The 23,286-nt window shown below is 57.8% G+C and overlaps 3 protein-coding genes across 5 annotated transcripts in view; 1 reads left to right on the forward strand and 2 right to left on the reverse strand.

Moving 5' to 3' along the window:
- LOC116781450 (class II histocompatibility antigen, B-L beta chain-like) overlaps positions 1 to 23,286 on the forward strand; it is a 144,975-nt gene that overhangs the window by 99,638 nt on the left and 22,051 nt on the right. The gene's annotated exons all lie outside the window — the stretch shown is intronic.
- Positions 4,346 to 7,408, reverse strand: LOC116781456 (class II histocompatibility antigen, B-L beta chain-like). Its single transcript, XM_032677139.1, has 5 exons — positions 6,682 to 7,408; positions 5,903 to 6,172; positions 4,974 to 5,255; positions 4,567 to 4,673; positions 4,346 to 4,457 (listed from the first exon to the last, which is right to left on the reverse strand). The coding sequence occupies exons 1-5, from the start codon at positions 6,764 to 6,766 to the stop codon at positions 4,449 to 4,451; spliced, it is 753 nt and encodes a 250-aa protein (XP_032533030.1). The 5' UTR covers positions 6,767 to 7,408; the 3' UTR covers positions 4,346 to 4,448.
- LOC116781437 (class I histocompatibility antigen, F10 alpha chain-like) lies at positions 12,216 to 15,940 on the reverse strand. Of its 2 annotated transcripts, none has more exons than XM_032677108.1 (7): positions 15,811 to 15,940; positions 14,069 to 14,332; positions 13,606 to 13,881; positions 13,126 to 13,398; positions 12,900 to 13,010; positions 12,763 to 12,801; positions 12,216 to 12,433 (listed from the first exon to the last, which is right to left on the reverse strand). In XM_032677108.1, exons 1-7 carry the CDS (start codon positions 15,875 to 15,877, stop codon positions 12,420 to 12,422), a joined length of 1,044 nt encoding a protein of 347 aa, XP_032532999.1. In that variant the 5' UTR covers positions 15,878 to 15,940; the 3' UTR covers positions 12,216 to 12,419. The 2 variants fall into 2 exon arrangements, with proteins under 2 accessions (XP_032532999.1, XP_032532998.1); XM_032677107.1 differs by having other exon boundaries at positions 12,235 to 12,436.

The raw sequence follows: 23,286 nt of genomic DNA on the forward strand, positions 1-23,286 counted from the left end.
GGGACCATGCAGGGGGCAAATGGAATCTTCCAGGCGGTGACTGAAAGTGCCTGGGGCCATACTGGACTCAGACTGGGAGTCCCTGAGAGGGAAAGGAACCATCATGGGAGCAACTGGGACCACCTTGGGGGCAACTGGAATTCTATTGGGAGTGACTGGGAGTGACTGAGATCCTATTTGGAGTGACCAGGACCATACTGGGACCATCCTGGGAGTGACTGTCAGTGACTGGGATCATACTGGGAGTGATCTAAGCAGGGGGGAACTGGGAGCAACTGGGATCATGCTGGAAGCAAGTGGGAGTAACTGGGAGTGACAGAGTGCATGCTGGAGGCAACTGGCATAGACTGGGAGTGACTGGGAGTGACTGGGATTGTACTGATGGGAACTGGAAGCATCCTGGGGCAAGTGGAAGAAACTGGGTGTTACTGTGAGCATGCTGAGGGCAACTGGGATCTACTGGGAGAGTCTGCAACCATCCTGGGGGTGACTGGGACCACACTGGGAGTGACTTGGACTCTGCGGGGGGGAATTGGGAGCAAGTGAGAGTGACTGGATGTACAATGGGGTAACTGGATGGCTGGGACCATGGTGGGGGAAGACTGGGATCATACTTGGATTGACTGGATCTGTTCTGGAGGCAACTGGGAGCAGCTTGGCCCGTACTGGGGTAACTGTGATTGTACTGGGATCATACAAAGATCATACTAGGATCATACTGGGAGCGACTGGGTCTCTGTTAGGGGCAGCTGGGAGCAGCTGGGATCACACTGGGAGGAACTGGGATCAAGTGGGACCTTGCTGGTCCCAGTGGGATCACACTGGAATCACAGTGGGAGCAGCTTGGCCCCAGCTCGGGCACCTGGGCCCACAGTGAGGGTGACTGGGGTCATCTTGGGAGTGACTGGGAGCATTCTGAGGGCAGTTGGGACCATGCTGGCACAACTGGGATATACTGGGAGCCGTGTATACAGAGGTCCATGTGCTGCCTGCCTGCCACTGGAGACTGGAACCCTGCCCTGCTGGAGAGGACTGAGAACCTCTGTGCCATAGATGGGAGTCAAATCTCATTTCTCCACCCTGACTGTATTTCTGAGGGCCCAAAGGAGTGGCTGAATGAGACTCTGCAGGGCCTGAGATCCAGCCCTGCTTGAGCAGTGAACCCACATCCTGGCTGCATTCCAGAGAGCTAAAGCTGTAAAGACCCCCTGCAGCTAAAGAGAGAACAGCAAAAGCAGCAGAGACAGAAGAAAAAAAAGGCAGAAAATCTGCTTCTTCCCCCACCCCCACAGACCAGCTGGAAGGAAAGGTAGTTTTTGGTGGCATCTTTTCTCTGCTTCTCGAATAAATCTTAGCATTTTCTAACCTTTTCTTATTTTTTCCTCTTTCTCTTTGCATCCTTTAGCAATTAATAAAATCAGGTTTGGTATCAACAGATAAGTTGTATGAGTTTTAATTTTGCTCACAGGAATATTGGAATGTGAAGTTCTTTCTGCACATTTTAAGCAGATTGTAACAAGGCCGCCCCAGGGCAGAGCAGAGCGGGACAATCCCCTCCCTGGCCCGGCCATGCTGGGCCTGATGCCCCCAGGACAGGGTTGTCCCTCCTGGCTGCCAGGGCCCTGCTGACTCCTGGCCAAGTGGGCACCCCCAGGACCCCCAGGGCCCTTTCCCAGCACTGCCCACAGAGCACTGGCCCCCGGAGTGGCCAGCTGGGGACAGCTGCGTGCCACAGGAGCCCTGGCAGCCCTGGAGGAGCCCGAGATGTGGCAGGGCCCGAAGCAAAGCTTCCCCCCTGCTGGGGGGTGTCAACAGCAAGGAGGTGCCGCTGTGCCGCTGTCCGGGCTGCGGGGGGGGATCCCCACACGCTGCCGGCGGGCAAAAGGTGCCCCAGAGCAGCCGAAAGGGCCCCGCCCTGAGCGGCTGTGCTGGAAGGGGCTGCTGGGGCCGCTTGCAGCCGGTTGTGGGCAGGGGCGTTTCCATGGCAAGTGCCAGGGCTGTGTGATGTGGGGCCTGCGGGTGCCCAGGGGCCACTGTGACCCTGCGGGGCCTCCTGGAACCGAGGGCACATTGTGACCCTGCGGGGCCTCCTGGAACCGAGGGCACATTGTGAGCCTTTGGGCCCCGCCCTGGCCTGGGGGGTTTCAGGAGCCCCCCGGGTGCCCAGTCCAGCTGAGGGCCGGGGCAGGAGGAGAGGCCGCTGCTGGGCCGGCGCCGGGCTCCCCAGCACTGTGGCGAGGCAGCCGCCTCCAGCCCAGGCCTCCTCCTGCCGCCGCCCTCAGCTGCAGCAGCGGCAGCCTCAGGGCAGCCGGGCCGGGCCTGGTCCCTGGGCGGGGAGGGGACAGGAGAGGCAGCACAGTCAGGGCAGGGCTGCCTTGAGTCAATCCTCTGATGCTTTACAATCTAAGCCAAATTCTTTGGATTTCTTTGGGGAACTTTGTTCAGCTCAGCTCTGTGCTGCTCAGGGAGAGCATTTTCCTTGGCCGGGCAGGAATTCTCACCCTCCCCATTGCTCTCAGCCTGAACCCTGGACAGCTCTGAGGTCCCAAAGGGCTCCCTGTGCCCCAGTGCAGACTCAGGAGAGCTGCTCTGCCCACAAGTGACCTGCTGCTCAGCACACAGGTTCCCTGTGCTATTTGCACCTCTCTATTGGTGAATGATCCACTTCAAAGATGCCTGAAAAAAAAGTGGGATTTTGTGAAAGACTCCACTTGCAAAATCAATTCCTCCCAACTCTTCCCTCTTTCCCTGTGCAGCTGAGCAGAGGGCAATGCAGAGGAGTGCTCAGGCTCTGCTGCCTGGAGCTGTCCCTGCCAGCAGCTGCTTCCCTGTGCCCAGGGCTGGGCCCTGGCAGTGCCTCCAGAGCCCATCCCAGCCCTGGGTGCTCAGCTCTGCCCTGCAGAGCCCTCCCAGCACAGGGCACTCTGGTGCCCAGGGGCACCTCTGGCTGGGCAGGCTCTGATGGCAACAACAGAGCAACCCTGAGGAGGCTGGAAAAGCACCACTGCTGCTGCCTGTGAGGCCCAGGCTGCTGATTTCTGACACTCCCTGCGCCATTGCCCTCGAAGAAGAAGAGCTTTGGATTTTCCATGCTTCCTCCTGAATGGAGACATGAATTGATCTTTCTCATTGCCCGTCCCTGGGAACCCGAAGCAGAACACTGGAAGTACAGGATCCTTCCCTTTCAGGATGGCCCTGCCTTGCTGCATTTCTTGAAAATTGCTCTTAGAAATGTCCAGCAGTGCCCTCAGCCCTGCTGGGCTGTGCAGAGGAGCTGCTCCTGGGCAGAGCTGTCTCTCTGCAGCGCTGCCCGCTTGCCAGGAGCTCCCTGTGTGCCAGGAGCCCGGCCCAGCTCAGCAGCACAGACACAGCCCCAGGCACTGAATGACCCTCGGGGGTTGAGGATGAGTCCCTGAACATCAGACAGAGAGCAAGTTCAAGAAACCTCTGAAGAATTCCAAGTCAGATCCAAGTCCACAGTTTCTCCTGGCGTTAATGGGTCCCACTGAGGGCCAGCACTCAGAAATTGTCCCCTGCTTCCAGTTAGAGCCGAAAACTGGAGGCAGTGTTGACAGGTGGGGACAAGCAAAGTCCCAGGGTCTGTGATGCTGAATAAATCTGGCTTTGTTTTGTTCTTGCAAAGGGCCAAGGCCTGACCCCCAGCCCCTGGGAAGGGAGATCCTGTGCCTGCCTCATTCCTCAGGGCTCTTGCTGGGGCTCTGGGATGTGGGGATGGGCAACGGCAAGGGCAGGAGCATGGGGCAGCACCTCTGTGTCAGTTGAATGAGACTGAAGTGTTTTGCTAAGGAGGATGAGTTATGAGGAAAACCAAACTCCTCCCTCTAAGCAATTGTAAATCTGAAATTAAGAGACTCCACCTGAGGAAGTATGGAGAAAGGAAAATTAACAGCTCTTTATTAAAGAATATCTGTGTATTGGCAGAACAACAAAAGAACACAAAACCAACCAAAAAATGATCCTGTAGCCAAAAATCCCCTTCCAAAGGAAAGGCCAAAGTGAAGGGCCTTGCCCTTTGCCCAGGAGAAAGCAAAAAACTCCACCTCCCCCAGAGCCTTCTGAGGGCTCCCAACCTGCAATGTGGGCTGGGCCAGTTCTTTTGGGGGTGTGAGTCACCCAAGGCAAAGCCCCCTCCCCCATTGAACATCTTTCTTTTGCAGTGGGGCAGGGGAAAGAAAAATTCCTGCTTGGTATTTTAGAAGAAGTAAAGCTATGACAGGGATCCCCTCCCCCCTGCCCTCACTGCCCCCCAATAACAGGGACTGGGGAGAAGTGGGAAGCTTTCCTGGGAAGACTGGGAGCAGCTGGCTGGGGTCAGAATAAAAGCAGGGCTGGGGGGGACACACGACCCCCCAAACTCAGCGTGGGGATGGACTGGGGGGTCCCGGCTGGGCCCGAGGCCACGGGGAGGGGCTGCAGCCGCCGGCGGCTCAGGAGCTCTGTGGGGAGAGAAAAGGGGGTGAGAGCGGGGTGGGGGGACAGGGGGGAGACAGAGGCTGTGGGAGAGCAAGGGGGGGACACGACCCCCCTTTGGGGACCCCCCTTTACCTTCTCCCGCAGGTAGAAGCCGAGCCCCAGCGCCAGGAAGACCGAGCCCAAGACGAAGCCCCCGACCCCCACCAGGATCTTGCTGCGGACGGTGTCCGGTGGCATCTCTGGGGGGAGCCAGGGGGGTCAGCACCCCCAAAACCTCCTCCCACGCACCCCCCAGCACCCCACAGAGCCCGGCCCGCTCTCCCCCAGCCCACACGGGGGTCCCTCAAACCTCCTGTCAGTCCCTTCCCAGCCCCTGCAGGGATCCCACCCAGCCTCTCCCAGACCCTTTAGGACCCTCCAACCCACCTCCCATCACCCCCAGCACCCACCAAACTCCCTCCCAGTCGCCCCCAGTTGCCCCCTTTCCCCCCCGGCCCCCCTGCCAGTGTGCCCCCGGGGCTTGGGGGGCCGGGCCGTACCCCAGTGCCGGCTGAGGGGGTGCTCCAGGCTGACGTGCTCCACCTGGCAGCTGTAGGTGACCCCGCGCCGGGGGGGGATTTCCAGCAGCACCAGCACCTGGTAGCTCCAGTCCCCGTTGGGGACCACGTCGGTGGCCACCACATCCTTCAGCACCTCCTGCCCATCCTGGAACCACCTCACCTGCACCGGCGCAGGGTAGAAATCCATCACGGAGCAGAGCAGGCGGCCGGGGCCGGGCTGGGAGCTCGACGGCACCAGTGAGATGGACACGCTGGGGGGCACTGGGAGGGACGGGGGAGACACTGGGCTGAACTGGGGGGCACTGGGAGGGAGGGCAGAGGGCTTGGAGGGCATTGGTAAGGATTGGGATGGCAGTGGGAGGGACTGGGATGGTACTGGGAGGGACTGGGAATAGACTGGGAGAGAAGGGGCTGGACTGGGGGGGCACTGGGGAGAGAGTTTGGAGTTGTGGGAGTGAAGTGAGAACGACTGGGAATGGAGTGAGAGGGTCTAGAAATGGATCGAGAGGGTCTGGGAATAGAGAGAGAGGGACTGGGAGTGACTGGGATGGACTGGGAGTGACTGGGCTGGACTGGGAAGGAAGCGCTCGGAACTGGGAGGCTGAGTCGTGGTGAGGGAACTCTTTGGTTTGGGTCTGCCTGGCAACTGGAGCGTCATCAGAGAGACGCGCTGGGATTGGCTGAGGGGCGTGAGCTCGGTGGCCCCAGCGGGGTGGAGACGCGGGGGGGCACTGGGAGAGACTGGGATGGGCTGGGATGGACTGGGGGGCACTGGGAGGGGGCAAAAGGCCAAGTGGAGGGGCACAGGCAGGGCTGAGGTGTCTGGGGTGATTCCCGGGGTGGTTTGAGGGGCTCCAGGGTCATTCCCGGGGCAGGTCCCGAGGGGACCCGCTCTGCCCCACGCTCACCTCTGCGGTTCACCATGAACGGGGTGAACCCGTCGTAGTTGTGCCGGCAGAGCCTGTCCACCGCAGACCGACGGTACTCCAGCTTTCCCGGGAGGTAGTTCCACTCTCTGTAAACCTTCTCCCCAAACAGGGTGTCCCCCACATAGGTCCCCAAATCGATCTCGAGGTGGGCGTACTGCTGCCGGTTGTAGATGTACCTCTTCACGAGCCTCACCCGCTCGGTGCCGTTGACGAAGTGACACTCGGACTTTGTCATGTGCTGGAACACCCCTTGTGTGCAGGACACGGGTCAGGGGGTGCCCCGTCCCCCCCCATCATCCCACAGCCCCCCATAGCAGGCTGGGAGCTCAGGGGGCCACCCTGGACCCCCCTTTCCCAACCCACTCCACCCCACGGACGCCCCAGCACCGGCTCTTGAGTGAGGGGAACCCCCTCATCAGTCCCCCAGAGATGGACAGGGGGGTTGGGGACCCCCACAATGCGGATACAACCCCCTCCAGAGCCCTAGGAACTGAACCCCCCACCAGGGCTCAAGGGACACCCAGGGACCCCCAGGGCACCTCTCTGCCTGCTCTCCCACCACCCCTTTCCCCCCCTCCCTTTCCCAGAGTTCTCTCAATCCCCAGAAACCCCCACCCTCACTTTGGGGCTCCCACACCCCTCCCAGTTAGTGCGAGCCTTCCAACACCCCCCCCCCCCCCCCCCCCCGCACTCACTTTTGGGGCTCCCACCCCCTCTTGTCTCCCCTCTTTCCCCCCCTTTCCCGCCCCCCCGCTCACCCGACAGCTCCTCGCCCGCAGCCGGGGGGGCTCCCAGCAGCACCAGGACCGCCAGCACGGCCCCAGCTCCCCGCACACGCTCCATGCCCAGCGCCGGACAGCTGCTGACAGCCCCAAACCAGCCGGGCGGCGCCGTTTTGGGGGGTTTGGGGCGCGCTGGGCTTGGCTGAGGGCGCAGTTGGGGCCCTTTTTTCGAGGCGTCTTCCCGGCGACTGATGAGTCATCAGCGCGGCGCGCTGGGATTGGGCGCGGGCGGCGTGGGCGCTTTGGGATTGGCTGAGGGCCGTTGGGGGCCCCCGCGGCAGCCCCGGGGCTGGGGGGTTCGGGGGGTCCGTGGGCTGCGGGGGAGGGGGGAGCTCAGGGCCCACCAAAAATGCCCAGCCAGGGCTCCCAAAGCTCTGGGAACCTCAAACAGCAGATACCGTTGTCCCGGAGCTCAGAGTTGCCCCAAACAAGAGGGAGATGGGGGGCTGAGGGTGCCCAATCCCCCTTTTCCCGGCATTTTCGGTTGTAACCAAACCCCTCTTTTCCAGGACTTTTGGGGGCTTGGAGCTTCTCTGCATTTGGGTGGGGTCTGGTAGTGCCCAAATAGCCCTTTGACCAAGATTTTTGGGGTTGCTCTGGGGTTGCTCAACACCTGCTGTTCTCAGGATTCTTGGGGTCTGGCAGTGCCCAAACCCCCCTGTTCCTCGGTTTTTGGGAGGCTAACATTGGCCAACACACCTCTCCCCCTTTCCCAGATATTTGGGGATCTGGGTGTGCCCAAACCTCTCTTTTCCCACAATTTTTGGGGTCTGTGTGTGCCAAATCCCCCTTGTTCCCGGGTTTTTCAGGGGCTGGCAGTGCCCAAAGCCACTTTATCCAGCATTTTCCAAGTCTGGGATTGCCAAAAGCCCAGTTTTCTCAAATGTTGAGGGCCTGAACCTGCACATTCCGAGGATTTTGAGGGATTGGGGGTGACTAAACATCCCTTTCCCAAAGATTTTGTGTCTCTGGAAGTGCTAAAACCCCCCAGTTCCCAGGATTTTGGGTGGGTTGGGAGTGCCCAAACCCCCCTGTTTCCAGAATTTTTAGGGTCTGGGAGTGTCCAACCCCTCTTTTACAATCTTTTGTGGTCTGGCAGTGCCCAAATCCCGCAGTTCCTGGGTCTTTTAGGGTCTAGGAGAGCCCATATCCCCATGTCCCCAAGATTTTTGGAGTCTGAATGTTCCCAACCCCCCTGTTCCCGTGTTTTTCAGACACTGGTGGTGCCCAAACCCCTCTTTTCCAAGACTAGAGGAGCTGGCAATGCTCAAAACCCCTGTTTCCAGGATTTTTGGAGCCCCACCACTGCCCCCCAGTAACCAGGAGTGCAGAGAACTGGGAAGTTTTACTGGGAGCACTGGGAGCAGCTGGCTGGGGTCAGAATAAAAGCAGGGCTGGGGGGGACACACGACCCCCCAAACTCAGCGTGGGGCTGGACTGGGGGGTCCCGGCTGGGCCCGAGGCCACGGGGAGGGGCTGCGGCCACCGGCGGCTCAGGAGCTCTGTGGGGAGAGAAAAGGGGGTGAGAGCGGGGTGGGGGGACAGGGGGGACACAGACACTCTGGGAAGTGACTTGGAGCCTGCAGGGGGCAAGTGGGATCAACTGGGAGTGACTGGATCTACAAGGGGTCAACTGGGATTGACTGGGACCTTGCTGAGGGAAGACTGGGACCATACTTGGATTGACTGGATCTGTGCTGGAGGTAACTGGGACCATGCTGGAGTAACTGTGATTGTACTGGGATCATACAGGGATCATACTGGGATCATACTAGGAGTGACTGGGTCTATGCTCAGGGCAACTGGGAGCAACTGGGAGCAAGTGGGACCGTGCTGGAGACAAGTGGGATCACATTGGAATCTCAGTGGCAGCAGTTTGGCCAATGCTTGGGCATCTGGGCTGTGGTGGTTTGAAAAACCTTTTTTGAGGTAGTAATGGTTTGCCCCACTGATAATACTGGACCAATCAATAGTCCACGTGCGCCCTACGGAAATTACATACCCACAGAAACAGAAGGGAAGGTGGTGAAGATAGTTTAGAAGGCAGGTAGCCATGATCTGAGCCACGAGGAAGCAGGGGGCCAGTGATCCCCTCTGGGGGCCAAGGGCCCCCAGCCCCCAGCTGAGGCTACAGGAGACCCGGGATAGTGTCACAGCTGGACCGGGTCCCGTGATCAAGAGCTGGAAGAGTTCCCTTACTGTCAGCAACAGCAGAAGACACTGAAATCGGCAGTGGAGCAGTCCTGAACAGAGACAAGGGTGGCTAAAAGCCAAAAGATAGCCAGTAGCAGAGAGATAATGTGAAGCCGGCTGAGAGACGCAGAGATGTTCCTGCAGGAGGGAGAGCCGGCAACAGAACAGAGGAAAATTCAACGGGGCTCTTTTGGGGTAAGACTGTGTCACTCTCCCAAAACTCAGAGACCTCCTGAAGAGGAAGGGTGGACTTCCAAACCCTTAGGGAGTTCCAAAATGCAGCAGCAGCTGGAGAAAGAGAGAAAGGAGCTGAAAAACTCGGAGTCATCCTGAGAGCTGAGCCAGGACGGAATGCGGAGGAGGTGGCCGTGCCCTCCACTGCTGCTGCTGCTGCTATCAAGCTGGCGAGCTGAGACAGAGCAGAGGAGCTCTGGTAAGACTGAACTGAAAGCTGCCTTCAATGCTCTAACCCAAGAGAAGTGAAGGTCTCTAAGGAAAATCCCCCAAAGGCTCGGGCTCGGGGTTGGAATTTCCACAAAGCAAGAACAAAAATCCAGACTGCCACACTTAAATCTGCTGCCTCAGGAAAATGAAGGACACTAAGCAGTGACACAAAAAACTGAAATGAAGGAACTGTGGCCTGAGAAGTGACAGAAAGACTTTTCTCTTTTCTTCGTAGACTTTTATTGAAGGAAAAGAGGAATTTAATTCAATGTAAATATATATATGTGTGTGCATAAATAAACCTTTGTAAATATTTTCCCCTTCCCTCAGTAATGAATGGTTGTGTTTTGTCTGAAAACTCTCCACATGAGGTGAAAAATATATCAAAGTCCATACCATCACTAAACCCTCTGACAAGGGCAAATTGTGGCAAGGGGGCTTGAACTTAGAAATTAGATTCTTGGGAGTTTCAAACCACCACACGGCTGAAGATTCCTGCCAGACAAAAAGGGCCAGGACAGAAAGCTCTTGCTGCCCATGCAGTGCCCAGGGTGGCCCCCCAACTGCATGTGAAACCCGAAGGTTGCAGGCTTTCTTTGCTGGGGGAAAGGCCGGGACATCCCCAAGAGTCCCGTGGCAGACGGGTGGGGCTGCACTGTGGGGGTGTGAGGGGTTGGTTCTTTGGTTGCCAGGGGCTATTCCAGAATGGAGAGGACAGGCTGTGACATCCCAAAGGGGCCCATGGCACACGGGTGGGGCTGCATTCTGACCTTGTGGGGGGTTGGTTCTTTGGTTGCCAGGGGCTATTCCGGAATGGAGAGGACAGGTCGTGACATCACAATGGGGCCCATGGCACAGGGGTTGGGCTGCACTGGGGGCTGTGAGACATTGGTGTTTTGGTTTCCAGCAGCCATTCTGGAATGGAGGGGACAGGCTGTGACATCCCAAGAGGGCCCATGGCACATGGGTGGGGCTTCACTTTGGGGTTGTAGGGCGTTGGTTCTTTGGTTGCCAGGGCCCATTGCGGAATGGAGAGGATAGGCTGTGACACCACAAAGGAGCCCTTGGCACACGGATGGGGTTGAACTGTCACCTGGTGGGGGATTGGTTCTTTGGTTTCCAGAGGCTATTGCGGAATGGAGAGGATAGGCCAGAATGGAGAGGACAACAAAAGAGCCCAAAGCACATGGGTTGGTCTGCACTATGGTGTGGGCTGTTGGCTCTTTGGTTGCCAGGGCCTATTCCGGAATGGAGAGGACAGGCTGTGACAAGAAGTGCCTGTCAGAACTGCAAAGACAGACGTACAAGAATCTTCTGTGGGCATATTCTCTGCTCTGCCCTGCACATCTTTGTGCTTGGGTCAAAACTCAGCCTCTCTGCTTCCCTCTCCTAAGGGACTTGTTCTTAGACATCCCTTTCCCCTACGCTCCTTTCAAAAGCCCTCCTGGCAATTCCCAAGCCTGTACCTGGCTCTCATCCCCTCTCTGTCCTCTTCCCACTCCCCTGGTCAATCCCAACATCCCAGGACAGGGATCCCAGTTGCTTGGCTGCACTCCCACCGAGTTCCATATGCTGGGCCATGATATCCCAGTACTGGAGCAGCCAGGTCAGCAGGGGCTCTCCCAGCTGGAGGCTGAAATCTTTTCACATCTCTCACAGCTCAGCTGGGGATGGGGATCAGTTGATTATCTCTGGCCCTGCCTCTTACTCCTGTTCTGAGGGCTCTGCTTCCCCTTCATCCCTCACTAACTGAGCTGATTTGGTCTTGGATTTCTTCTGTAGAGGGGCAACTACTACAGGCACAGGTGGTTCCTCTGCAGTTTGAGTGGCCACGGTACCTCTTGGTCTCCTTTCCTCCTCCTCCCCCTGAGGGCACTGGGTCTTAGTTTAACAAGATTACAACTTAGAAATTAAGAGACTTCAGGTGGAAGTGTGGAAAAGGAAAAGAAACAGCTTTTTATTAAGAAAATCTGAATAAACAACAAATGGTGCAACCAAAAACTTTCAGAAGAAACAAAACAAAGTCCCAAATCCTCAGGTGGGGGGGGAGAAACTGTCCCGGCAGTTCAAAGCTCTCGCAGCCCCGTGTGCTCGCAGCCAGCAGTGAAGGAGTCCCTTTTCCCAGGGGCAGTCCCCAAAGCAGAACACCTCGCTCCGAGATGGGTCGGGCTCTCTCTCTCTCTCTCTCTCTCTCTCTCTCTCTCTCTCTCTCTCTCTCTCTCGGTTGTTCTCCACAAGGTGTCCCCGTGGGGAAAAACTTTCCTCTCAGGAAAAGAGAACGAGGCGGCCAAAAACCAGCTCCCGCTCTGTCCGGTCCCGGACAAACCCCAGAAGCCCCCGAACAAAGGACCCCCCGCCCTCCCCGCGGCCACCGCGGTGTCCCCGAGAGCCGCCCTCCCCCCACTGCCCCTGCCCAGCGCCTGCGGCTCCGCTCCAACCCACCCCATCCCGGGAGACACAGATGGCAATGGGGGGACATGGAAAAAATTCCAACACCTCTTTTCAAACCTCTGACACCTGGTTCCCAGACATTCCCAAAGAAGGGGCTTCCCGTGGCCTCGAGCCAGGGACCGACCTTTGTATTGAACCAACTCCTGGAGAGACACGTTCCCATCCCTGTCCCCATTCCCATTCCTGGGGTTCCCATCCCCGTCCCCATTCCCAGTTCCTGCTGTCCCAACCTGCTCCCAGTGTCCCCATCCCTGTCCCCACTGTCCCTATCCAGGTCTCCCATATCCCTGTTCTCATTCCCAGTCCCCATGTCCCCATTCCCAGCCCCTGGCGACTCCAACCTGCTCCCAGTGTCCCCATCCCAGTCCCCCCTGTTCCCATTCCCATTCCTGGTTCCCAGAGAGAAACTGCCGAATGCTGGAGGAGGGAGCCAAGATTTTCACACCAAAATTAAAGCTTCAGGAATAATTGTGGTCCTGGGTTTCACACAGGAAAAAGCAGGAAGTTGATCCATCGGGAAGAGCCGCAGGGGGGCCGGGGTGGGTGGGAGCAGCGGGATGAGCTCTGCCAGCAGCTCCTGCCTTTCCACAGGGAGAGGGAAGGGGCGGATCCAGCTCCGGGATCGCTCAGGCTGTGATTCCTGCTGGGATGAGAGCGGGGAAAGGAGTCACCATGTCCCTGTTCCCATCCCAGGGGATGGAGCCGGCTGTGGAGCCCAGGAAGAGCAGGAACTGCTCCGGATTCCCTCCTGATCCTGCTCCGTCCATCCCACCCCAATCCCACTCCAGAATCCAGCCCTGATCCCAGTCCACAATTCCACCTGATCCCACTCTGGAATCCTGCCCTGAGCTGGAATCCCCTTCCAATCCTGCTCCAGCCATTAGGCCCCAATTCCCCTCTGGAATCCCGGCATCCATCCTGGGATCCCTGCACAGAGGATCTGGATCCACACACGCTGCTGGTACTCACTGGTGGGCGCGGGGTCGTATCCATTCCCCTCCCTCTTCCCTATGGAAATAAAGTGGGATCAGCACCCGTGGCACAGGATCCCCGGAATGCTGCCGGGCGGATCCGTGCCCCTTCCCGACCCCCATCCCGGGAGTTACCGGATCGGAGCTTCCAGACACCGACTCCCACGAGGCCGATGATGATGATGATGAGAGCGATGACGGACACAGCCACCAACACTGGGATGGAATTCCAGACGGATTCCGGCTCTGGGAAGGGCAGGAGGGGCAGGAGGGGGAGGGTTACCCCCATCCCACTGTCCCACACTCCCAAATTCCTCCTTCCCAAACCCCCAGTTCCCACATTGCCCGTTCCCAGCCTCACCCCAGGCGAAGATCCCGGGCTCCGGCATTCCGGCGTGCTCCACCCGGCACCGGTACTGCTCCCGCTCCCCCGGCAGCGCCTCGATCCTGGCCCAGCTGTGGAAGGTGCCGTCGCTGTTGGGAACGATCCCGCCCCACTCCGTCTCCTGATCCCGCAGTTCATCCCCCTTCAGCCAGTTGATCCCGATCATCCCGGGGTAGAATCCGTACGCGTGGCAGGACAACGTCAGGATCCCGTGTTCCTCTTTCCCGGACACGTGGACATCAGGGGGCTCTGGGATGGGGTAAAGGTGAGATCCATCCATGGAATTCCCATGGGAATGGGATTGGAGTGAGATCCATTCACAGAATTCCCATGGGAGTTGGATGACTCAGATTCATCCACAGAATTCCCATGGGAGCTCCCGTGTTCCTCAGTTCCATCCTCCCAAATCCCACATTCCCAAATTCCACATTCCCATGGGAATTCTGTCTCCCTCACCTTTGCGCTCCAGCGCCTCCCGCCCATATCCAACATATTTCCGGAGCCATTCTGGACAGATGTTTTTTAGGTAATGTGTCTGTCTCTCTGCCACGATCCCGTCATGTTCCCATTTCCTCTTGGTGATCTGGGCAGCTCCATCGGCCGCCACGAAGCTCCCGGATCCCAGCTCGAAGGAGATGAAATCCCGCCCGTCGTAGCCTTGATGAAAGAATCCACGGACGCTCCCGTCGGACAGGAGATCACAGCCACAAACTCGCTGTACCGTGTGGAGACCTGGGGGGTGGGATCAGACCCATGGAGACCCTGGAATTGTGTCCCAGCCCCACGGAGCCCCATTCCAGCCCTATGGAGCCCCAGAGTCCGATGGAGACCCACAGACCCTCATCCCAGCCCCTTGGAGCACCCTGGATCCACATCCCAGCCCCACAGATCCCCTCATTCCCCGACTCCCTCCACTCACCCCCACTCCAGTTGTACAGGCCCTGCGCTGTCTCCAGGTCAGTGGTAGCAATGAGCCGGTTCCTCTCGTTGATCTGGGTCTCTCTATCCCAATATCCCGGCTCGGCTCCGGCCGCCATCCACGGCGTCTGCGGCTCCGTCCGGCCCCGCTCGCTGTCGTAGCGCTCAAAGGGGATCCCGTCCACGTATCCCATGGACAGGTATTGAGGGATCCCCGGGCTGGGCTCTGACACTGTCACATCCAGGTAACGCAGGGAGTGGAGAACTGGGGGGACATGGAGATTTGAGGGGTCCAGGGCGGTCATGGGAAGGGGGAACTGGGAGAGCTGGGAGAACTGGGAAGGGGGTTTGGGGATCCCAGGGCCAAGGAAAGGAGGGTGTAGGGACTGGGAGAGGTGGGATGGAGTATTCAGGGGTCCCTGTGCCCAGGAAAGGGGGGCCCGGGGGGCCCCAGGGGTTGGGCAAGAGGGGTCATGGGATGAGGAGACCCAGAACAGCTGGGAATGAGGGTGCAGGGGGGTCCTAGTACCAGAGAGGGGGGTCAGGGGGGTCTGAGTGCTGGATAAAGAGGGGGGCAGAGGGGTCCCCATGCCCAGGAATGGAGGTTCAGGGGGTCCCAGGGTCAAGGAAAGGGGGTGCAGGGGCTGGGAGAGGTGAGATAGGGAGTCTAGGGGGTCCCTGTGCCCAGGAAAGGGGGGTCCAGGGGTCCCCAGTGTTGAGGAAAGTGGGGTCTGGGGGCTGGTTAAGGCAGGAAAGGGGGTCCAGGGGGTCTCAGGGTCAGGGAAAAGGGGGGTCTGGGAGAGGAAGGATGGCCAGGAAAGGGGGTGCAGGGGGGTGTCGGTGCAGGATAAGGGGGTTCAGGAGGGTCCCGGTGCCCAGGAATTGCGGTCGAGGGCGTTCCCGGTGCCTGGGACCCCCCTGCAGGAAGCACAGGGAGGGGAGAACTGGGGGGAGTCACAGAGATTGGAGGGTTTGGGGGGTCCAAGGGTCAAGGGAGCACAACTGGGAGAGCTGGGAACGGCCCAAGGTTCAAGGAAAGGGGGGACTGGGACTGGGAGAGGTGGGATAGGGGATCCAGGGGGTCCCTGTGCCCAGGAAAGGGGGGTCCAGTGGTCCCCGGTGTTGAGGAAAGTGGGGTCTGGGGTCTGTGAAAGGCAGGAATGGAGGTCCAGGGGGTTCCAGGGTCAAGGAAAAGGGAGGATCAGGAGTCTTGGAGAGGCGGGATTGGCAGGAAAAGGGGCACAGGGGGGTATTTGTTGAAGATAAGGGGGTTCAGAGGGGTCCTGGAGCTGGGGATGGGAGTTGAGGAGGTCCTGGTGCAGGATAAGGGGGTTCAGGGGGGTCACAGTGTCCAGAAATGGAGGTTCAGGGAGGTTCCCAGAGCCCAGGAATGGGTGTTCAGGGGGGTCTCAGTGCCTAGGGATAGAAATCGGGGGGTTCCGGTGCCAGATAAGGAGGTTTAAGGGGGTCCTGGTGCTGAGGGAGAGGGTGCAGGGGGGTCAGAGTACCCGGAAAAAGAAAGTTCAGGGGGGTTCCCGTGCCCGGGAATGGGTGTTCAGGGGGGTCTGCTTCCGGGAATGGGGGCTCAAGGGGTTCCCGTGCCCAGCAATCGGGATTCAGGGGGTCCCGGTGCGGAGGGAGAGGGCGCAGGGGGGTCCCGGTGCCCGGCAATGGAGGTTCAGGGAAGTGCCGGTGCCCGGCAATAAAGGCTGAGGAGTTGCCCGTTCCGGGGGTCCCACTTACCCTCGGGCTGCCCCCCCGAGACCCCCAGGAGCGCCAGGAGCGCCCCCAGCCCCAGCGCTGGAGCCATCGCGCTGCTCCGCTGGCCCCGCCCACACAGCAGCGTCCCGCGCCGCTAGTTCTTCTGCACCAATGGCAACCCGACTGGGCCGTGACGTCACCGGGCACCGGGCAGATCCCGCCGCCGCAGGTTGGGAGACGCGACAGTGCCCGAGGCAGCGCGGGGGAGGGGAGGGGACGGGGGAATTCCTGGGAACTGAGCGGAATGTCCTTTGGGAGCCCTGCTGGGACCCCCCTGAGTCCTCCTGAGACCCTCTGCAACCCTCCGCGGCCACGTGTTGCGGGACCCCCGGGCCGGGCCGAGCTGAAGTCGCGGGCCCTGCGCTTAAACTCGGCCTTAAAGGCGCCGCTTTGGGGCCAAAGCGGGGGAAGCGCCGCGATCAGCGGATGCCGCGGGGGCGGGGGGCGATCTCCCTGGGCCAGTGCCCGCCCTGGGCAGCCCCCACTGCCCCCCGCAGGGGTCCCGGGGTCAAGGCAAAGGGGGGCTCCCAAAGCCCCTGCCCAGGGGGGAGCGGGAGCTGGGGCAGGAGCTCCGTGGGGAGAGAAAAGGGGGGGACAGCGGGATGGGGGTCCCGGGGGGGCACACACGCTCCGGGGGGGACACACGACCCCCGGGGACCCCCCTCAGCTCCTCCCGCAGGCGGAGGCCGAGCCCCAGCCCAGGGAGACGAAGGCAAAGACGGAGCCCCGACCCCCGTCAGCATCTTGGGGGGGCGGGGGGGGGGCAGGACCCGGGAAACGGCGGCGGCTGCTGGGAAGGGACCGGGACGGACTGGGATGGACTGGGATGGACTGGGACAGACTGGGACGGACTGGGATGGACTGGGACAGACTGGGGTGGACTGGGACAGACTGGGACGGACTGGGACAGCCTGCCGGCAGCCCGGGCACATCGCCAGGGCTGGGACTCCTAAAGCAGCGGCTCCGGGCACATCGCCAGGGCTGTTTCCCGTAAACCGCGGCCGGTTCAGCACCGGGCGCTGGGATTCTGGGCCAAGCCGGGCGGGCACTCGGGGAGGCGGTGGCGGTGGACTGGGACAGACTGGAATGGACTGGGACAGACTGGGATGGAGTGGGACAGACTGGGATGGACTGGGACACCGGGATACACCACGACCAGACTCAGCAGAACCCCTGGGAGCAGGATCTGAGCACACTGGGACCCTCCAGGACCAGAACTGGGGCAACAGGGATCATACTGGGAACATGTTGGGACCACACTAAAGGCTACTGGGAGCAACTGGGAGCATGCTGGAGGCCACATGGGGTATACTCAGGTATACTGGGAGTGACTGGGATCTTACTGGCAGAAACTGGAACCTCACTGGGGCAACTGGATGTACCTGGGAATGACTATGAGCCTGCTGAGGGCTCTACTGGGCTATACTGGGAGTGTCTGTAACCATAGTGGGGGTGACTGGGACCACACTGGGAGCAACTGGGATCATGTGGGGGGGAACTGGGACCATACTGGGGATGATTGGAAGTGGCTGTGAGCAACTAGGTTCATGCTGGAAGTATTGGGAAACTGGGAAACCGGGAATGAGTGGAACTCACTGGGGGAAGCTGGGAGAGGCTGGGGCTAACAGGGGTCATGCTGGTTGTGACTGGGATATTCTGCCTAAAGCCCCTCTGTGTGGCCCCATAACCAGCACTGCTGATGAGACCCTTGGAGCTCTCTGGGGCCGCAGCAGCTGCAGGGACTCTGCTCCAGCACGGGCTTCCCACGGGCTCACATCCTTCTTTGTGGGCATCCCCTGCTCCGCCGTGGGCTCCTCCTTGGGCTGCAGGGGAATCTCAGCTCCAGGCCTGGAGCACCTCCTGCCCCTCCTCCTGCACTGCCCTGGTAACTCCCACTATCATCCCAGTCACTCCCAATTGGATCCCAATTGCCCCCAAGGTGGTCCCAGTTGCTCCCAGTCCCTCCCAGGATGGTTCCTTTCCCTCTCAGGGACTCCCAGTCTGAGTCCAGTCTGGCCCCAGGCACTTTCAGTCACTGCCTGGACGATGCCATTTGCCCCTGCATGGTCCCAGTTGCTCCCAGTATGATCCCACTATGAGTCCAGTCACCCCCAGTATGATCCCAGGAACTTGCAGACACTTCCAGTATGAATCCAGTTTGATCCCAGTCATCCCCAGTATGGCTGCAGTCCCTCTCCCATACTCCCAGTATTATTGCAGTCACTCCCAGTATGGTCCCACTATGAGCCCAGCTGGGGCCCAGCTACTCCTACTCTGATCCCAGTTGCCCCCAGTGTGGTTGTTCCAGGATGGATCAGGATTGGGGACCCCTCTGTGCCCCCCCTTGTGTCACCCTGTTCTGGGGGAGTTTTGGGGGGACATCTGCACCCCAACACGGCATCCAACGCATCCCAAAGTGTGCTGGGACCCCCTTGAACCTGGGAATTGAGAGGAACCATGGAAAAACCCTTCTCAGAGGGAAAATTGGGTGACCCAATTCCTGGATGCTTTTAGTAAAGACGTCTAAACATTTCTTAAACAATGGAGGGGGGCGACTTTTTTATTCTTGACATTCCCTGTTCTCCATTTGGGGGCAGGATGTCCTCTGGGCCCATGTTTTGTTCCCTTTGCAGTGAGTGCAGCCTCAGAGGGCTGAGCCCTCTCTGGCTGGGCTTGGCCTCTCCTGGAGAGACTCAGGCCTGGCTGGGCTGCCCCAGGCAGATGGTGCAGGAAGAAGAGCTCAGGCTCTGGCTCTGGTGTCCCTGGGGCTCAGCCTGTGCCCCATTGCTGGGCAGGGGCTGAGCCCCACCTCTGCCTGGGGGCCTTGGCCAAAGGGCTGCCAAGGAAGAGGCCCAGCAGCCTTGGGGCCTGCCCAGCTTTCCTCCTCCCTGGGGACTCTCAGTCCCCGCCTGACACCGTCTGGGCCCAAGGCCTTGCTGGCTTCGGGCTCACGGCCCGCCGGCACCATCCCAGCGGCCTGACCCCCCTCCTTCCCCTCTCTCCAGCCTCTCCTGCCTTTTCTGCCAAGGGGCCATCCAAGGAAAAGCCCGCTTCTCACCAATGCCACCTGTGGCACGGCTGCAAGGCTCCAGTGGGCCAGGCAAGAGCAGGAGCACCGAGAGCCTGAGGAGCCAGGAGATGCCCTGGCTGGGCGTGGTGCTGCTGCGGGACGAGCTGACACCTCTGCACAGTCTCTGCCCGTCCCTGCCAGCCGACTTCTGCCCAGGCTCTGGGCACGGGGACGCAGCGCTGACACTTTTCAGCCCCCGCGCTGTTCCACAGAGGCTGTGATGTCACAAGGCCCTTGCCTGGCAGCCAGGAGATGGGCAAGGCAAGGCAAGGACGCAGCCTCTGAGCCACCAGCACGCTGTCCCCAAAGGCTGGGCTGCCACAGAAGCCCAGAGTCCCTGAGCTTGGCAGACACTTGGGAGATCAACCGGCGTCCAGCCTACGCCCCATCCCCAGCACGTCAAGCAGAGCACGGCACTCAGGGCCATGGCCAGTCTTTGCTTAAACACCTCCAGGGACGGTGACTCCACCACGTCCCTGGGCAGCCCAAAAAGCTCTGAGGCATCACACCTCTTCTTTTACAGTTCTATCACAACTTTTTATAAGTCAATCATATTATATTATACAGCTCCATTTATATGTTGGTTACGTACACCTTTTATATATCTTTATATACCTTTTATATACCTTTATACACCTTTTATAAACCTTTTAATGCGTTAATAAAATCCCAGGGATCTTGCTTGGAACTCCCCGCATCCAGGGACCGAGAGGATCTCTCTGAATAACACTTTCAGTGGGCACTGGAATCCTCAGGATCCTGGAACCCCTGGAGCATCAACAGCTTTGTCCCTCCATAGGGGTCACAATTTGTTTCCAATGGTTCAGGAATACAAAATAAACCAAATACCAGTTTCCAAAACCAAATCAACTTATAAGTCCAGAAATCACAAGTTAATATCCAAAATACCAGAAAGGATTTCTTCAAGATTCTTTCTTTGCAACCTGAAGTACCCATAATACAAAAGAATCCAAATACCTGTTTCCAAAACCAACTAAACCAAATACCAGTTCCAGAACCAAATAAACCAATGAGTCCAGACTCCCAAATTAATATCCAAAATCATGGCTGGGCTGCATGAACGAAGATTTGGGAAGGGCCCTTCCCACATTTGCTACAAGCACACTGGTGGCTAAAGAGGCCAATAGGAGATAGACACGTCCAGTTGCCAAAGGCAGAGCAGAAAGACTCCTTGGATGGGATCGACAGGACACGGTTCTTTCTGCGTTGTCTTTTCTCCTCGATGCTGATCCTGCTGCGTTCTCAAAGGAAGCAGCAGCGTTAGAGATGGGGTGTCTCCAGACCTCCCGACTGGAGGCCAGAGTAGACCAGTGATGAAGATCAATATGGCCAAGGCTGAGATGTTGTTTCAGGCAGTCCTTGTATCTCCTCTTCGGGGCTCCTCTCTTGCGGCAGCCGGTGGCAAGTTCACCACAGAGCACGATCTTAGGGAGGGGGTGGTTGGTCCTTCATCCTGGAGACGTGCCCTGCCCAGCACAGCTGTGTTCTCAGCAACATGGCCTCAATACTTGTGACTGCTGCCTGTTCTAGAACAGATGGATTGGTCACATCATCTGACCAGTGGATGTTTAGGATTGTACGGAGGCAGCGCTGATGGAAGCATTCCAGGAGTCGCAGGTGGTGGCTGTAGATGACCCATGATTCGGACCCATATAAGAGAGTAGACAGCACAATGGCTCTGTAAACACTGATCTTGGTGCTTTTCTTCAAGTGTTTATTACACCAAACTCTTTTATGGAGTTTCCCAAAAGCTCTCCATACCTTTGCTAACCTGTTGTCCATCTCTCCATCAATCTCAGCACCCGAGGAGATGAGGCTCCTTAGGTAATTAAACTGTTGGACTGATTTGAGCTCTGATTGGCCAATGGTGATGTGGGGATGATGGAAGACTTCCTGAGGTGCAGGTTGATGGAGAACTTGTGTTTTCTTTAAGCTGACTTCCAGCCCAAAGAGCTCAGCAGCCTCAGCAAAGCAGGATGTTAAACGCTGCAGAGCTGCTTCTGTGTGAGCGACGAGGGCGGCGTCATCAGCATAAAGCAGCTCCTGGACAAGAGGGTTTAAGGTCTTGGTGTGGGCCTTCAGTCGCCTTAGGTTGAAAGGGCTTCCATCAGTACGGTATCAAATGTAGATCCCATCCTGATCCTCGAGGTCTGCCATGGCCCTTTGGAGCATCCTGCTGGAAAAGATTGTGAATAGGGTTGGTGCAGGAACACAGCCTTGTTTCACACCATTGGTTATTAGAAAGGGCTCAGAAAGTGCATTGCCATATCTGACTTGGCCGTGCTGATCCTCATGGAGTGAGATGATCATTTTAAGGAACTTGGGGGGACAACCTAAACGTTCCAAAATCTGCCACAGACCTTTTCTGCTCACAGTATCGAAAGCCTTGGTGAGGTCAACAAAGGTTCCATAGAGACCTTTGTTCTGTTCCCTACACTTCTCTTGCAGTTGTCTGAGAACAAATCCCACGTCTGTGGGGCTCCTGTTGGCTCTGAAACCACACTGGCTTTCAGGGAGAATTCCTTCTGCTCTAGTGGGTATTAGTCTGTTCAAGAGTATTCTTGCCAGGATCTTGCCAGCAATGGGGAGCAGAGTAATACCCCAGTAATTTGAGCAGTCTGATTGTGCTGGTTTAAAGGTAAACCAGCAGGGGAAATGAACTCAACCCAAAAGAGAGATTATAAGTCAGAATAACAATTTCATAAAATAACACAATAAGTACGATTGTACAGACAAACAGTTGGTTTTAACCCACCAAACCCAAATGTATAACCCAGCACCCTGGGGCATGAACAGAGTGGTGTTTGTTGGGCCCCCTGAGCCCAAAGGAAAGGGAGAGGGGAAAAAAGACCCTGTTGGTGAGAGTGGTGGTGCAGTGTGGTCAAGAGTGGTGGTTGCAGTTCGGTGGAGAGTGGTGATCTGCAGTCTGGTTGAGAGTGGTGGTCACAGTGTGATTGAAAAGTGGTGGTTGCAGTCTGGTTGAAGAGACATCGCTGACATCACAGGCAGAGCAGTGACATCACAGGGACAGCAGGGACATCACAGAGACATTGGTGACATCACAGAGACATCAGTGACATCACAGAGACAACAGTGACATCACACAGACAGCAGTGACATCACAGAGAAAGCAGTGACATCACAAAGACAGCAGTGACATCACAAAGACAGCGGTGACATCACAGACACAGCAGTGACATCACAGAGAAGTCAGTGACATAACAGAGACATTGGTGACATCACAGAGACAGCAGTGACATCACAGTTACAGCAGTGACATCACAGACACAGTGATGACATCACAGAGACAGCAGTGACATCACAGAGAAGTCGGTGACATAACAGAGAAGTCAGTGACATCACAGGGACAGCAGTGACATCACAGAGACATCACTGACATCACAGGGACAGCAGTGACATCACAAAGAGAGCGGTGACATCACAGAGACAGCCGTGACATCACAGAGAAAGCAGTGACATCACAGAGAAGTCAGTGACACAACAGTGACAGCAGTGACATCACAGGGACAGCAGTGACATCACAGGGACAGTGGTGACATCACAAGAACATCAGTGACATCACAGGGACATTGGTGACATCACAGAGACATTGGTGACATCACAGAGACAGTGATGACATCACAGAGACATTGATGACATCACAGATACAGCTGTGAAATCACAGGGACAGTGGTGACATCACAGAGACAGTAGTGACATCACAGAGACATCGGGGACATGACAGGAACAGCAGTGACATTACAGAGACAGTGGTGACATCACAGGCACAGTAGTGACATCACAAAGACAGTGGTGACATCACAGAGGTATTGGTGACATCACAGGGACATTGGTGACATCACAGAGACAGCAGTGACATAACAGGCACAGCGGTGACATCACAAGAACATCAGTGAAATCCCAAAGACAGTGGTGATATCACAGGAAACGCAGTGACGTCACAGGGACAGCAGTGACATCACAGGGACAGCAGTGACATCACAAAGACAGCGGTGACCTCACAGAGATATCGGTGACACCACAGAGACAGCGATGACATCACAGAGACATTGATGACATCACAGGGACTGCTGTGACATCACAGAGACAGCGGTGACATCACAGGGACATTGGTGACATCACAGGGACAGCAGTGACTGTTACGACCCGCCCCAGGAAAAAGGCAGGGGGGTAACTCAGGTTTCACCAATAATTCCCTTGGGGTGGATTAAAGTGAAACGACACTGAATAATCGGTGTCTGAAAACATATTGACAAGGTTTATTTTAACAATTTTGTATCAACAGGTATCCCAGCATTTTGGGGGCTGTCATAACCTTTCGGGGGAGGAGAAAAATGCACAGGGGA

The sequence above is a fragment of the Chiroxiphia lanceolata genome, assembly GCF_009829145.1.
Source record: "Chiroxiphia lanceolata isolate bChiLan1 chromosome W unlocalized genomic scaffold, bChiLan1.pri scaffold_46_arrow_ctg1, whole genome shotgun sequence".
Lineage (NCBI taxonomy): Eukaryota > Metazoa > Chordata > Aves > Passeriformes > Pipridae > Chiroxiphia > Chiroxiphia lanceolata.

Coding starts and splice junctions, on each gene's coding strand:
- LOC116781456 (XM_032677139.1), bottom strand. CDS start 6,766: ATGGAGCGTGTGCGGGGAGCTGGGGCCGTGCTGGCGGTCCTGGTGCTG. Junction 5,256..5,902: donor GTTCATGGTGAACCGCAGAG/GTGAGCGTGGGG, acceptor CGTCCCTCCCAG/TGCCCCCCAGCGTGTCCATC. Junction 4,674..4,973: donor CCCCCTCAGCCGGCACTGGG/GTACGGCCCGGC, acceptor GGCTCCCCCCAG/AGATGCCACCGGACACCGTC.
- LOC116781437 (XM_032677107.1), bottom strand. CDS start 15,877: ATGGCTCCAGCGCTGGGGCTGGGGGCGCTCCTGGCGCTCCTGGGGGTC. Junction 13,399..13,605: donor GGAGGCGCTGGAGCGCAAAG/GTGAGGGAGACA, acceptor ACCCCATCCCAG/AGCCCCCTGATGTCCACGTG. Junction 13,011..13,125: donor GCCCGGGATCTTCGCCTGGG/GTGAGGCTGGGA, acceptor TGCCCTTCCCAG/AGCCGGAATCCGTCTGGAAT.